Source organism: Macaca fascicularis, chromosome 1 (assembly GCF_037993035.2).
Source record: "Macaca fascicularis isolate 582-1 chromosome 1, T2T-MFA8v1.1".
Classification (NCBI taxonomy): Eukaryota; Metazoa; Chordata; class Mammalia; order Primates; family Cercopithecidae; genus Macaca; species Macaca fascicularis.
In genome coordinates this window covers 36,972,683-36,987,632 of record NC_088375.1, presented here as the reverse complement: position 1 = coordinate 36,987,632, position 14,950 = coordinate 36,972,683, and the positions used below count along the sequence as shown (strand labels likewise).

Sequence of the window (14,950 nt, the reverse complement as noted above, 5' to 3'; positions counted from 1 at the left end):
TGTGCTCCACTAGAGATGCTCCCGCACCAAACCCTCCAGGCTCCCCACTGGCTGGAGTGCCACGCCTACCACCTCTCTAAGCAGCTCTCTCGGCCAGCTTAAGTGACTGTGGGGGTTCTGGGATTGTCTGCTGTCTGAATTCCAGATGCCTATGTCAAGAGAAGGTCACTTCTCACCTGCTTAGCTCACTTTTTCCCCAAGAGTCATTGGCGGCCAGGAAGGAGTCCCAGTGTGTGGTATCCCTATAAAGGGTTTCCAGCTTCCTCCCCCTTTAGCCCAGCATCTGTATCTTCCCTCCTCCACTCTCAATGCCTTCCCTCTAAAGATATGCTTGGAGTGCACCAGTCTTTCCGATCTTCTAGTCCCTCAGTGGCAGATGTTTCTCCTGGCTGAATTTAGTCAGCCATCTTGTCTCCTATATCCAACTTTTCTGTTTCTAAATATTAATAAGAGTTAATATGGATACACAGGATACACATCATTCCTCATAGAGTTTACAATCTTGCAAATTTTCTACACAGATTAATTATAACAATGCAGTGTTACAATTGAGGTATATAAAGGCACTTTCTAAGTAATCCTATACTATAAAAATTAAATTCTAGAAAATAACAAATTGAGCATATGATTCCATGGAGATAAAACCCTAATGGTAAATCAAGCATTTTGCCAAAGAAGGGATTAATGTAGCAGCACCATCAGATACCAACAGTGCTGGAATATTCTTCCTAAATTCATTCAACAAACATTTATTGAGTCCCACCATGTGACAAACACTCTGCTACCCTTTTTCTTACTCATTTTGGTTTTCAGAGGAATTTTTCCCAAGCCTGTGGATAACCTAAATCCATACTTCCAGCTTAACATATTTGCTCATTGACTCTTCAATTCCAAAACTCCATTCCAGAGGCAGAAACATTCTGCTTTAAAAAATCCATTGAAAATTATTTGAGAAATTATTATACAAGCTTCTATTTTGCCCTCTCAACCTCCTGCTTCATTTAAATAGGGAGAGCTTTGTTTTTCCTTGAAGAAATTTGCCAGCCGAGGCAAAATATAACATCAAATATCCTTACAAGTACATACGTGGCGCTGAAGTTCAATGTTACCATTGTTAATTTCATTGCCTATCTTCAAAAGCCATTGTTGAATCATGTTAAATATGTATGCTTGGAGTACCCTGAAGGAAAAATCAAGTAAAATAAAAGTGACTGGCTGATTTAAAGGATAAATGTAACTATCAGCTATGAGAAAGAGTTTTAGTTGGCTGGGTATTATAAACTTAGATGTTGACAATTGCTTGAGAACTCAGGAAAGGGGAATCAAAGCCCTGAATTATCTGGTATGATAGTTTACTCACTGACAAAGCTTTCCTAACCCCCATGTAGGTAGCAAGATGCACTGTGGACAAAGCAGATCTTACGTTCAATATTAGCTCTCTACTGTAAAAACCTACACCGTTTACATTTACTTCCAGGCTAGTACTATGTGAGAAGAATGAATTTTAAAATCCTCTCAATGAATGACTTCCAGCATGATAGTGTGAGGAGCAAGGCTGCCCTCCCCACTGCCCCCTACCCCAGTGAAACTGGTAACAATTATTTTTTTAAATACACCACTTAAAGCCTCTAAAAATGGTGCTATGGAGAAGTTCCAAAAACATCTATCCAAGAAAACCTATGAAGATTCAGTAAGAAAGGCAATAATCTATGGTATTTGAACCATGACTGCTCCCTCCTCTCCTTAGCTCAGTGAGGCAGCAACTCCATTTCAGAATGCTGTAGCCAAGAACACAGAGCTCCCTAACCCTCCAGCTCCCAATCACATGGCTTTCTTCTCAGGAGGAATAGGATATCATGGATTTTTATACTGCCTCCAGCTATCTGTTGATGAGTCTAGGTACTGGGTAAATGCAGGTAACAAGTAGGGGTTGTCTTCTTCCACCCAGCCCCTATTTACACAGTAAAGACTCTACCCTATGCATAGCATGCTGAGAATCATGGGTCCCTGATTGTCTGGGCTTGTAAGGCAGTGGTTCCATTCCATGAGAGGCAATCCAAGAAGACCTCAGGCTGCTACTATCCCCTCTAAGGAGTGCTCAGCTCTGACAGTGTGAGTGTCACTCAGAGAGAAGCTTACCATTGTCGCTACCCCCAGCTCCAGAACCCTAGCTCAGATATTTTGCCTGGAGGTAGAAGAAGGCAAAAAAAAAAAAAAAAAGAAAAAAGAAAAAAGAAAAAGAAAATTTAAAAGCTCCTAATCTTGTCCCAAATAAACTAACTTCATTTGCAACACAGCCTGAAGACATTCAAATCTAAGGGTGCCTTCAAGAACAGTGGAGGTTTGGTGAAATGCAATTCAGTGGAGATTCAAGATAGAGGCTAAACTGTAGGTTAACTAGTTTGCAGGAGAGAACCAGGGACTGAGACAACTGAGGGAAGGCCACTTGGGTTCAGAACAAGATCAAACACTGATCTCAGGAATTATTCTTTCCAAGAAGCCCAAATTACATGAAAGTAGTTTTAGAGCAATATATGCCCCAGAGAATTATTGAAAACAATAATTAGTGAAGTTTAACAGTTTGGTGTGGTCAAAGAAAAAGAAGTGAACCTTGACAAACACCACTGTCACTGCAGGGTGACAGTATGCATACCCGAAAACTGCACCTTCTTGAGAGCAAGATCAGGGACTTAAGACAAGGAAGAGGGAGGTAGCAACAAAAGTTGCTACAGTATATTATCTAATATGTCCAGTATCCAAAAACCAAAAACAACAACAACAACAACAACAACAAAAAACCTTACAAAGCATGAAAAGAAACAAGAAAGTATGAAATATACACCAGGCAGGCAACAGAAACTGCCTGTGAGACTGATCAGACCTCAACTTCAAAGCAGCTGATAAGGTTTGGCTATGTCCCCACCCAAATCTCATCTTGAATTGTAGCTCCCATAATTCCCTCATGTTGTGGGAGGGACCCAGTGGGAGATAATTGAATCATGGGGGTGGTGTCCCCCATACTGTTCTCCTGGTAGTGAATAAGTCTCATGAGATCTGATGATTTTATAAGGGGAAGAACCCCTTTCACTTGGCTCTCATTCTCTTCTCTTGTCTGCCACCATGTGAGATGTGCCTTTCACCTTCCACCAGGATTGTAAGGCCTCCCCAGCCATGTGGAACTGTGAGTCCACTAAACCCTTTTTCCTTTGTAAATTACCCAGTCTCTGGTATGTCTTTATCAGAAGCATGAGAATGGACTAACACAGTAAATCGGTACCAGGAGTGGGGCACTACTGTAAATATACCCAAAAATGTGGAAGCCACCTTGGAACTGGGTAACAGGCAGAGGTTGGAACAGTTTGAAGGGCTCAGAAGAAGACAGGAAAATGTGGAACAATTTGGAACTTCCTAGACACTTGTTGAATGGCTTTGACCAAAATGCTGATAATGATATGGACAATGGAATCCAGACTGAGGTGGTTTCAGATGGAAATGAGGAACTTCTTGGGAACTGGAGCAAAGAAGATTCTTGTTATGTTTAAGCAAAGAGACTGGCGGCATTTTGCCCCTGCCCTAGAGATTTGTGAAACTTTCAGCTTCAGAGAGATGATTTAGACTATCTGGTGGAAGAAATTTCTTTTTTCTTTTCTTTTCTTCTTTCTCTCTTTTTTTTTTTTGTTGAGACAGAGTCTCCCTCTGTCACCCAGGCTGGAGTGCAGTGACGTGACCTTGGCTCACTGCAAGCTCTGCCTCCCGGGTTCATGCCATTCTCCTGCCTCAGCCTCCTGAGTAGCTGGGACTACAGGCATGAGCCACCACACCCAGCTAATTTTTTGTATTTTTAGTAGAGACAGGGTTTCACCGTGTTAGACAGGATGGTCTCCATCTCCTGACCTCATGATCCGCCCACCTCGGCCTCCCAAGGTGCTGGGATTACAGGCATGAGCCACCACACCCAGCCTTTTTCCATGTTTTGTTTTGTTTTTTTGAGATGGAGTTTCACTCTTGTTGCCCAGGCTGGAGTGCAATGACGCAATCTCGGTTCACCACAATCTCCACCTCCCGGGTTCCAGAGATTCTCCTGCCTCAGCCTCCCAAGTAGCTGGGATTACAGGCATCCACCATCATGCCTGGTTAATTTTGATTTTCAGTAAAGATAGGGCTTCTCCATGTTGGTCAGGCTGGTCTCGAACTCCTGACTTCAGGTGATCCACCCGTCTCAGCCTCCCAAAGTGCTGAGATTACAGGCGTGAGTCACTGCACCCAGCCAGTGGAAGAAATTTCTAAGAAACAAAGCATTCAAGGGGTGACTTGGGTGCTGTTAAATGTATTCAGTCTTTTTTTCTTTTTTTTTTTTTTTTTTAATTTTTTGAGACAGAGTCTCTATCTCACCCAGACTGCAGTGCAGTGGTATGATCTCGGCTGACTGCAGCCTCCACCTCCCAGGTTCAAGTGATTCTCCTGTCTCAGGCTCCTGAGTAGCTGGGACTACAAGCATGTGCCACTACACCCAGATAATTTTGCATTTTTAGTAGAGATTGAGTTTCACCATGTTGGCCAGGCTGGTCTCAAGTTCCTGACCTCAGGTGATCCACCTGCCTTGGCCTCCCAGTGTGCTGGGATTACAGGCATGAGCCACCACACCCAGCCAGGTATTCAGTTTTAAAAGGGAAACAGAGCATAAAAGTTCAGAAAATCTGCAGCCTGACAATGCAAGAGAGAAAAATATTCCATTTTCTAGGAGAAATTCAAGCCAGCTGCAGAAATCTGCATAAGTAATGAGCAGCCGAATGTTAATCCCCAAGACAATGGGGAAAATGTCCCCAGGTCATGTCAGAGACCTTTGGGTCAGCCCCTCCCATCACAGGCCTGAAGGCCTAGGAGGAAAAAATGGCTTCATGGGCTAGGCCCGTGAAGAGCACACAGACTGCTCTGCTGTGTGCAATCTAGGGACTTGGTGCCCTGCATCCCAGCTGCTCCAGCCATGACTAAAAGGGGCCAAGGTACAGCTGGGGCCATGGCTTCAGAAGGTGAAGCCCCAAGCCATGGCAGCATCCACATTGTATTGAACCTGCAGGTGCACAGAAGCCAAGAATCAAGGTTTGGGAACCTTAGCCTAGATTTCAAGGATGTATGGAAACAACTGGATGTCCAGGCAGAAGTTTGCTGCAGGGGTGGGGTGCTAATGGAGACCTCTGCTAGGGCAGTGCAGAAGGAAAATGTGAGGTGGGTACCCCCCCACAGAGTCCCCACTGGTGTGCTGCCTAGTGGAGCTGTGAGAAAATGGCCACTGTCCTCCAGATCCCAGAATGGTATATCCACCAACAGCATGCACCATGTGCCTGGAAAAGCCATAGGCACTCAACCCCAGCCCATGAAAGCAGCCAGGAGGGAGTCTGTGCCCCACAAAGCCAATGAGGCAGAACTATCCAAGACCATGAGAACCCACCTCTTGCATCAGCGTGACCCAGATGTGAGACATGGTGTCAAAGGAGATCATTATGGAGCTTTAAGATTTGTCTGCCCTGCTAGATTTTTAATTTGCATGGAGCCTGTAGCCCCTTTGTTTTGGCCAATTTCTCCCATTTGGAATGCCTGTATGTACCAAATATCTGTACCCGCTTTTGTATCTAGGAAGTAAATAACTTGCTTTTGATTTTACAGGCTTATAGGTGGAAGAGACTTGCCTTGTCTTGGCTGAGACTTTGGACTGTGGACTTTTGAGTTAATGCTGAAATGAGTTAAGACTTATGGGGACTGTTTGGAAGGCATGATTGGTTTTGAAATGTGAGGACATGAGATTTGGGAGAGGCCAGGGGCAGATTACATGGTTTGGCTGTGTCCCCATCCAAATCTTATCTTAAATTGTAGCTCCCGTAATTCCTTCATGTTTTGGGAGGAACCCAGTAGGAGATAATTGAATCGTGGGAGTAGTTTCCCCCACACTGTTCTCACGGTAGTGAATAAGTCTCATGAGATCTGATGGTTTTATAAGGGGAAATCCCTTTCACTTGGCTCTCATTCTCTTCTCTTGTCTGCTTCCATGTGAGATGTGCCTCTCACCTTCCACCATGATTTCCTGTGAGGCCTCCCCAGACATGTGGAACTGTGAGATCATTAAAATTCTTACTTTTGTAAATTGCCCAGTCTTGGGTATGTCTTTATCAGCAGTGTGAAAATGAACTAACACACGTTAGTTCATGTTCACAGAACTAAAGAAATCCATGATTAGATAAGCAAAGGAAGGTATTATAACAATGTTGTAGCAAATAAGAGAATAGAAATTAAAAATATAAATTGGAAAAAAGAAATAAATGAAAATTTTAAAGTGAAAAAGAACGATAACTGAAAAATGTTTTAAAGTCACTACTAGGGCTCAACAGTAAATTTGAACTGGCAGAAGAGAGAAGAATTGAACTTGAAGGTAAATATGTGGAAGTTATTCAAGCCAAAGAATAAAGAGAAAAAGAATGAAGAGACATGAAAACAGTACTGAAGAAATATGGGACACCCTTACACATAAAGGGAGTACTGGAAGTAGAGAAAAGAAAATACATAAAAATATTGAAAGAAACAGTAGCTGAAACTCTCCAAATTTATTGAAAAACAATAACACATTCAAGAAGCTTAACAATCTCCATGTAAGATAAACACAAAGAGGTCTACAAACTTATATATGAGCGTTAAGGTGCTAGAAGTCAAAATAAGGAGAAAATCTTGAGAGCAGTAAGAGAAAAACAACACATCACTTACAAGGGAGTTCCAATAAGATTAACAGCTGACTTCTCAGTATACACAATAGAGGCCAAAAAGTAGCAGGATAACATATTCATACTGCCTAAAGAAGAAAAATGTCAACCAAGAATCCTATATCCAACAAACACATGTTCCAGAAATGAAGGTGGAATAAAGACTGCCCCAAATTTTTTAAAAACTGAAGAATTCATTGCTAGTAGATTTTCCTTACAATAAATCCTAGAGGAAATTTTTCAGGCTGAAAGCAATGACCACAGATGGTAATTAGAATCTACACAAAAAACAAGGCAGTGTAAAGAAAATTATGCAATTTTAAAAGACAATATGAAAGCATATTTTCTATTTCTTAACTGATTAAAGAAGAACTTGTATAAAATAATATATGATATATTGTTGGACCTATAACATAAAAATGTAATATATTTGTAATATATATGTCAAAATAGCACAGAAGAGGTGGATGGGAGCAAACTCTAATGGGTGATAGAAATGATGACAGATGGTAAATTTATAATTATAACAATGTATTTTTGGCTTGTAATATTATATTAGTCCAATTCTACAATGCTATAAAGAAATACCCTAGACTGGGTAATTTTTAAACAAAAGAGGTTTAATCGACACACAGTTCTACATGGCTGGAGAAGCCTCAGGAAGCTTATAATCATGGCAGAAGGGGAAGGAAAAACAAGTACCTCTTCACAAGGCAGCAGGAAAAAGAGAAGTGCAAGTAGGGGAAATGCCAAATGCTTATAAGACCATCATATCGCATAAAAACTCACTCTCATGAGAACAGCAGGGGGAAAACAGCCACCATGATCCAATCATCTCCTTTCCTTGACATGTGAGAATTACAGGTCCCACCCTCAACACATGAGGATTACAATTCAAGATGACATTTGGGTAGGGAAACAGAGCCAAAACATATCATTCTGTCCTGGCCCTTTCCAAATCTCATATAATTTCACATTTCAAAACCAATTATGCCTTTGCAACAGTCCCCCAAAGTCTAAACTCATTTCAGGATTTACTCAAAAGTCCACAGTGCAACATCTCATCTGAGCAAGGCAAGTCCCTTCTGCCTATGAGCCTGTAAAATAAAAAAACAGTTAGTTCCTTCCAAGATACAATCGGGGTAGAGGCACTGGATAAATGCTGTCATTTCAAATGGGAGAAACTGACCAAAACAAAGGGGCTACAGGCCCCATGCGAGTCTGAAATCTAGCAGGCCAGTCATTAAATCTTAAAGCTTCTAAATAATCTCTTTGATTCCATGTCTCACATCTAAGTCATGCTAATGCAAGAGGTGAGCTCCCACAGGCTTGGGCAGCTCCACTCCTGTGGCTTTGCAGGGTGCAGCCCCTCGCCTGGCTGCTTTCATGGGCTGGTGTTGAGTGTCTGTGGCTTTTCCAAGTGCACAGTGCAAAGTGTTGATGCATCTACCATTCTGGGGTCTGGAGGACAGTGGCCCCCTTCTCACAGCTCCACTAGGCCCCAGTGGGGACTCTGTGTGGGGCCTCCAACTCTAAATTTCCCTTTTGTACTGCCCTAGCAGAGGTTCTCCATGAGGGCTACACCTCTGCAGCAGACTTCTGCCTGGACATCCAAGCATTTCCATACATCCTCTGAAATCTAGGTAGAGATTCCCAAACCTCAATTCTTGACTTCTGTGCACCCACAGGCCCAAGATCACCCTCTGAAGCAATGGCCCAAGCTGTACCTTGGCCCCTTTTAGCCACGACTGGAGCTGAAGTGGCTAGGACACAGGGTGCCATGTCCAGAGGCTTCACAGAGCAGCGGGGTCCCTGGGCCTGACCCATGAAACCATTTTTACCTTCTAGGCCTCCAGGCCTGTGATAACAGGGGTTGCTCTGAGGATCTCTGATGCCCTGGAGACATTTTCCCCATTGACTTGGCTACGAACATTCAGTTTCTCATTACTTATGCAAATTTCTGCAGCTGTCTTTAATTCCTCCCCAGAAAATGGGTTTTTCTTTTCTACCTCATGGTCAGACTGCAAATTTTCCAAACTTTTATGCTCTGCTTCCTCTTGAATGCTTTGCCACTTAGAAATTTCTTCCACCAGATACCCTAAATCATCTCTCTCAAGTTCAAAGTTCCTCAGATTTCTAGGGCAGGGGCAAAATACCACCAACCTCTTTACTAAGGCATAGCAAGAGTAACTTTTACTCCAGTTCCCAGTAAGTTTCTCATCTCCATCTGAGACTAGCTCAGCCCAGACTTCATTGTCCACATCACAATCAGCATTTGGTCAAAACCATTCAACAAGTCTCTAGGAAGTTCCAAACTTTCCCAAATCTTTCTGTCTTCCTCTGAGCCCTCCAAACTATTCCAACTTCTGCCCATTATCCAGTTTCAATGTGGCTTACATATATTCAGGCTAACTTTATAGCAGTACCCCACTTCCGGTACCAATTTCCTGTATTACTCCATTCTCACACTGCTATAAAGAAACTACCCAAGACTAGGTAACTTTTTTTTTTTTTTTTTTTTTGAGGTGGGGTCTCACTCTGTCGCCTGGGGTGGAGTGCAGTGGCGCGATCTTGGCTCACTGCAACCACCGCCTCCCAGGTTCAAGTGATTCTCCCACCTCAGCCTCCCAAGTAGCTGGGATTACAGGTGCCTGCCACCACGCCCAGCTAATTTTTGTATTTTTAGTAGAGATAGGGTTTCACCATGTTGACCAGGCTGGTCTCAAACTCCTGACCTCAAGTGATCCACTCACCTCAGCCTCCCAAAGTGCTGAGATTACAGGCGTCAGCCACCACACCTGGCCAACACTAGGTCACTTATCAACAAAAGAGGCTTAATTGATTCACAGTTCCACATGGCTGGGGAGGCCTCAAGAAACTTACAATCATGGCAGAAGGGGAAAAAGAAGCAAGTGCCTTCTTCACAGGGCAGGAGGAAAGACAGAGGTACATGCAGACAGGGGAAATGCCAGATGCATATAAAACCATCAGATCTCAAGAGAACAGCATGGGGGTAACTGCTCCCATGATCTAATCACCTTCCTCCATTGACATGTGGTGATTACAATTTAAGATGAGATTTGGGTGGAGACACAGAGCCAACCCATATCAAATATTAAGAGATGTAATGTGTATAAAATTATACCACAAAAGGTGGGAAAAGGAATCAAACTAGATAGAAGTAACACATCTATATGTCACTGGAATTAAGCCAGTATAAATCTGAAGCTGATTCTGATAAATTAAGAGGTTTAGGGTAAACTCTAGAGAAGCCATTAAAAAAACTTTTTAAATGTAGTGAAAAATCAGTAAAGAAATGAATTCTACATTAGAAAGTATTCATTCAATACAAAAAAACAGTAAAAGAAAAACAGAAAAACAAAGACGTCATGAAACAAAACAAGCAGTAAGATGGCAGATGTAAATCCAACCACGTCAATAATATCATTAAATGTAAATGGATTTAACAATCCAATTAAAAGGCAGAGATTGTCAGACTGGACTGAAAACATGAATCAACTATATGCTCTCTATAGAACACACACATGAGATTCAAATATACAAATAGATTAAAAGCAAAAGGTATATAATAGTATAAAAGGAAAAGATACATAACAGTAACCACAATAAAGCTGCCTGTGGCTGTACTGATAGCAGATAAAATAGATTTTAAAATTTAAAAAGTTACTAAAAATAAGGAAGGATATTTTATAATTATAAAAGGATCACTCCATCAAGAAGATATAACAATTATAAACATGTGTGCACCTAATAACAAAGTACCAAAAGACACAAAGCAAACACCAAGAGAAAGGAAGGAAAAAACAGACAATTTAAGAATAATAGTTGGAAACTTCAACATCCCACTATCAATAATGGTTAGAACTGCCACACAGATGATAAATAAGGAAATGGAAGATTTTAACAATACTATAAACCAACTAGACCAGACATCTCTAGAACACTTTCTCCAGTAACAATGAAATATACATTTTTCTCAAGTGTACATGGAAAATTCTCCAGGATAGACAAGATGCTAGACCATAAAACAAACCTCAGTAATTTTAATGCTAGAATAATATAAAATATATACTCATACCACAATGGAATGAAATTACACAAATGAATGAAATCCATAACTGGAAAGAAATGGGGAACTCACAAATGTGTGGACATTAAATAACATACTCCTGAATAACAAATGGGTCAATGAAAAAACCACAAGAGAAAGCATAAAAATACTTTGAGATTAATGACAATGAAGACACAGGCCAGGTGTGGTGGTTCACACCTGTAATCCCAGCACTTTGGGAGGTTGAGGTGGTTGGATCACAAGGTCAGGATTTCAAGACCAGCGTGGCCAATATGGCGAAACCTCATCTCTACTAAAAATACAAAAAAATTACAGGCACATGCCTGTAATCCCAGCTACTCAGGAGGCTGAGGCAGGGGAATTGCTTGAATCTGGGAGGCGGAGGTTGCAGTGAGCTGAGATTACGCCACTGCACTCCAGCCTGGGTGACAGAGTGAGACTCTGTCTCAAAAAAGAAAAAAAGAAAATGAAGACTCAGGAAGACACAACATATCAAGCAGTCCTTAGAGGGAAATTTATAGCTGTAAAATCTATGTTAAGAAAGAAGAAAAATCTCAAATCGATAACCTAACAGCTCACCTTAAGACTATGGAAAAGGTAGAGTAAACTAAATGTAAAGAAAGTGAAAGCAAGGAAATAATAATGACTACAGTGGAAATAAATACAATAGAGAATAGAAAAACACTAAAGGAAATCAATGAAAGATGATTATTTGAAAAGATCAGCAATATTAACAAAGATTTAGCTAAGTTGACCAGGAGAAATAGAGAAGGCTCAAATTATTAGAATTGGAAATGAGAGAGGGGATGCTAGTACTGATCTTCTTTCAGAAATAAAAATGATTATACAATGAACAATTTTGCCAACAAATTAGATAACTTAGATGAAATTGTCAAATATCTAGAAAAACACACACAAAAAACTGATTCAATAAGAAATAGACAATATAAGTAGACTTTTAACAAGTGAAGCGATTGAATCAATTTTCAAAAACCTACCCACAGAGGGCTGCACCACTGAATCCTCCCAAAGAGCCAAAGATGAATCAACACAAATTCTTCACAAAATCTTCCAAAAGATAAAGATGGAGGGATACTTCTAACTCATTTCATGAAGGCAGTATTACACTGATATAACATCAGGCGAAGACATCACATGAAAAGAAAACAGACCAATGTCTCTTATGAATATCAGTGCAAAGACTAGCAAACAGAATCCTGAACTGATCAAAAGTATTTTACACAGTTACCAAGTGGGATTTATCCTATGCAAGCAAAGTTAATTTAATATCCAAAAAACTGAATGTAATACATCATATGAACATGAAAAAAATAATCACATGATCATTTCACTAGATGTAGAAAAAGCATTTGTCAAAATCCAACAACTTTTTATGTAAAAGCATGCAACAAATTAGGAATAGAAGAAAACTTCCTAAATCCAATAAAAGGCATCTAGGAAAAACCCACAACTATATTATACTTAATAGTGAAAGACTGGATGCATTTCCCCTAAGAATAGGAACAACATCTTCCATTCAACATTGTATTGAGGTTCCAGCCAAAGCAATTAGGCAAGAGAATGAAATCAAAGGCATCTAGATTAAAAAAAAACTACTTCTATTTATAGATAAGATCTTTTGTATAGAAAATACTAAGAAATCCTTTAAAAAATGATTGCAACTAATAAATAAATTCATCAAGGTTTTGGGATGTAAGATCAATATTTTAAAAATCAATTGTATTCCTATACACATGCAATAAACATTATCTGAAATAAAGTTTTAAAAATCCTATTTGCAATAACATTAATACTTAGGAGTAAACATAACAAAAGAAGTGTAGAGCTTATACTCAGAAGACCATAAAATATCATGGAAAGAAATTAAAGAAGATCCAAATAACTGGAAAAGCATCCCATGTTCACATTGAAGACTTAACATGTTTAAGAGAGCAATATTCCCATACTGATGTACAGCTCCAACAAATTCTTTTTCAGAATCCCAGTTAATGGCTTTGTAAAATTAACAAGCTTATTCTAAAATTTATATGGAATTGCAAGGTACCCAGAAAAGCCAAAATAATTCTGTAAAAGAAGAGTCAAGTAGAAAGACTCACATTTTCCATTTTCAAAATGTTCTACAAAGCAAGAATAAGTAAGATAGTGTGTTACTGGCATAAGGGTAGACATATAGATCAACATGATAGAATTAATCATTCAGAAATAAATCCATGACTGATTTTCCTCAAAAATGTCAATACCATGAAATGGAGAAAGAATAGTCTTCAACAAATAGTGCTGGTAAAACTAAATACCCACATGCAAAGAATGAAACTGGACCCTTACCTCATACCACATACAAAAATTAACTAAAATGGATCAAAGACCTTAATGTAACAAAGCAAATGCTACAAAACTCTTAGAAGAAAACATAGGGGTAAATTTTCATGACCTTGGATTTGGCAAAGAATTCTTAGCTATGAAACCAGCACAAGCAACAACAACAGCACAGAAAAAATTTCCCTCAAAGAAAATATACAAATAGCCAATATGCATGTGAAACAATTCTTCACATCATTTGACATCATTTGTCATTAGAGAAATGTGAATCACAACCACAATAAAACATCATTTAAGTCCCACTATTATAGCTAGAATCAAAAGTCAGATAATAAGTATTGGCAAGTATGTGGAGAAATCAGAACTCACATGCACTGCTGATGTGAACGTAAAATTGTGTAGGTTTTCCAAAAACACCTTGGAAAACAGTCTGACAGTTCCTCAAATTATTAAAAATAGAACTGCCATATGACCCAGCAATTCCACTCCTTAGGTAATATATGCCCAAGAGAAATGAAAACAAATGTCTGTCCACAAAAAGCATGCACATCAATGTGTATTGAAACATTACTCATTAAGGTCAAACTATGGAAACAGTCCAAATGTCTATCAATGGACAAATGAATAAATAAAATGTGGTATATCCATACACAGAATATGATTCAGTCATAAAAACGAAATACTAAAATATGCCACAACATGGATGAACCTTGAAAACATTATGCTAAGTGAAAGAAGTTAGACACAAAGACCACATAGTACAATGATTCCTTTCAAATAAAATGTCCACAACAGGCCGGGTGCGGTGGCTCATGCCTGTAATCCAAGCACTTTGGAAGGCCAAGGCGGGCAGATCACCTGAGGTCAGGAGTTCGAGACCAGCCTGGTGAAACCCCATCTCTACTAAAAATACAAAAATTAGCCAGGCGTGGTGGCAGGCACCTGTAGTCCCAGCTACTCAGGAGGCTGAGGCAAGAGAATCGCTTGAACCCAGGAGGCAGTGGTTGCAGTGAGCCGAGATCTCGCTATTGCACTCCAGCCTGGGGAACAAGAGTGAGACTACATATCAAAAACAAAAAAAAGTTCACAATTCAATCAACAAAGACAAAGTAGATTTGTAGTTGCTTAGGGCTGGGGGTAGGATGGTGGGAGAGGATGGAAGATTACAGAATGATAGCTAAAGTGCATAAGTCTTCTTTTTGAGGTGATGAAATATTCTAAAATGGACTGGTGATGGTTACTTATATCTATAAATATACCGAACACCACAGAATTGTACACTTTCAAAAAGGGAATTATATGATATATGAATTATATTGTAATAAAGCTTTAGGAAAATTCTCTCAAAGCAAAAGAAAGTTATGGGGACTTACGAAACAGAATCCATGTCTATGTGCTGTGGAACAATACCAGTAAGGTTTAACAATAAATCCAACTGTAATTTCATTTCATTAATTTTTTCATCTATTTCCTGCCATTCTTCAAGAGGTGTATCAGGAAACTCCAGGTTTTCCAACTTGAAAGAACAGAAGTCAAGAGAACTAATCAAAATTGGAAGAATTTTGGAGTAACCTAGAAAAGTAAGAAAAGCATTAATTTTTAGAAGTATTTGTAAGACTACTATTTTAATACCAAATTTAAAAATCCTACTGAGCAAGGGCATATCTTTTAAAAACCTTTTATTATCCTACAGCTTGATTAGCAGAGAACCTTACAAAAAGCAGTTTCTTAATAAATGGTTTAATGAATAAGCATTGCATAATTGGTG

At 39.7% G+C, this 14,950-nt stretch overlaps 1 protein-coding gene across 1 annotated transcript in view; it reads right to left on the bottom strand.

Moving 5' to 3' along the window:
• Positions 1 to 14,950, bottom strand: part of AXDND1 (axonemal dynein light chain domain containing 1) — a 171,501-nt gene that overhangs the window by 50,814 nt on the left and 105,737 nt on the right. Inside the window, exons 17-18 of the mRNA XM_065532054.2 lie at positions 14,556 to 14,754; positions 1,087 to 1,180 (exon numbers count right to left, since the gene is read on the bottom strand). Coding sequence (XP_065388126.1) covers positions 1,087 to 1,180; positions 14,556 to 14,754 — 293 coding nt within the window. The remainder of the gene's footprint in view (positions 1 to 1,086; positions 1,181 to 14,555; positions 14,755 to 14,950) is intronic.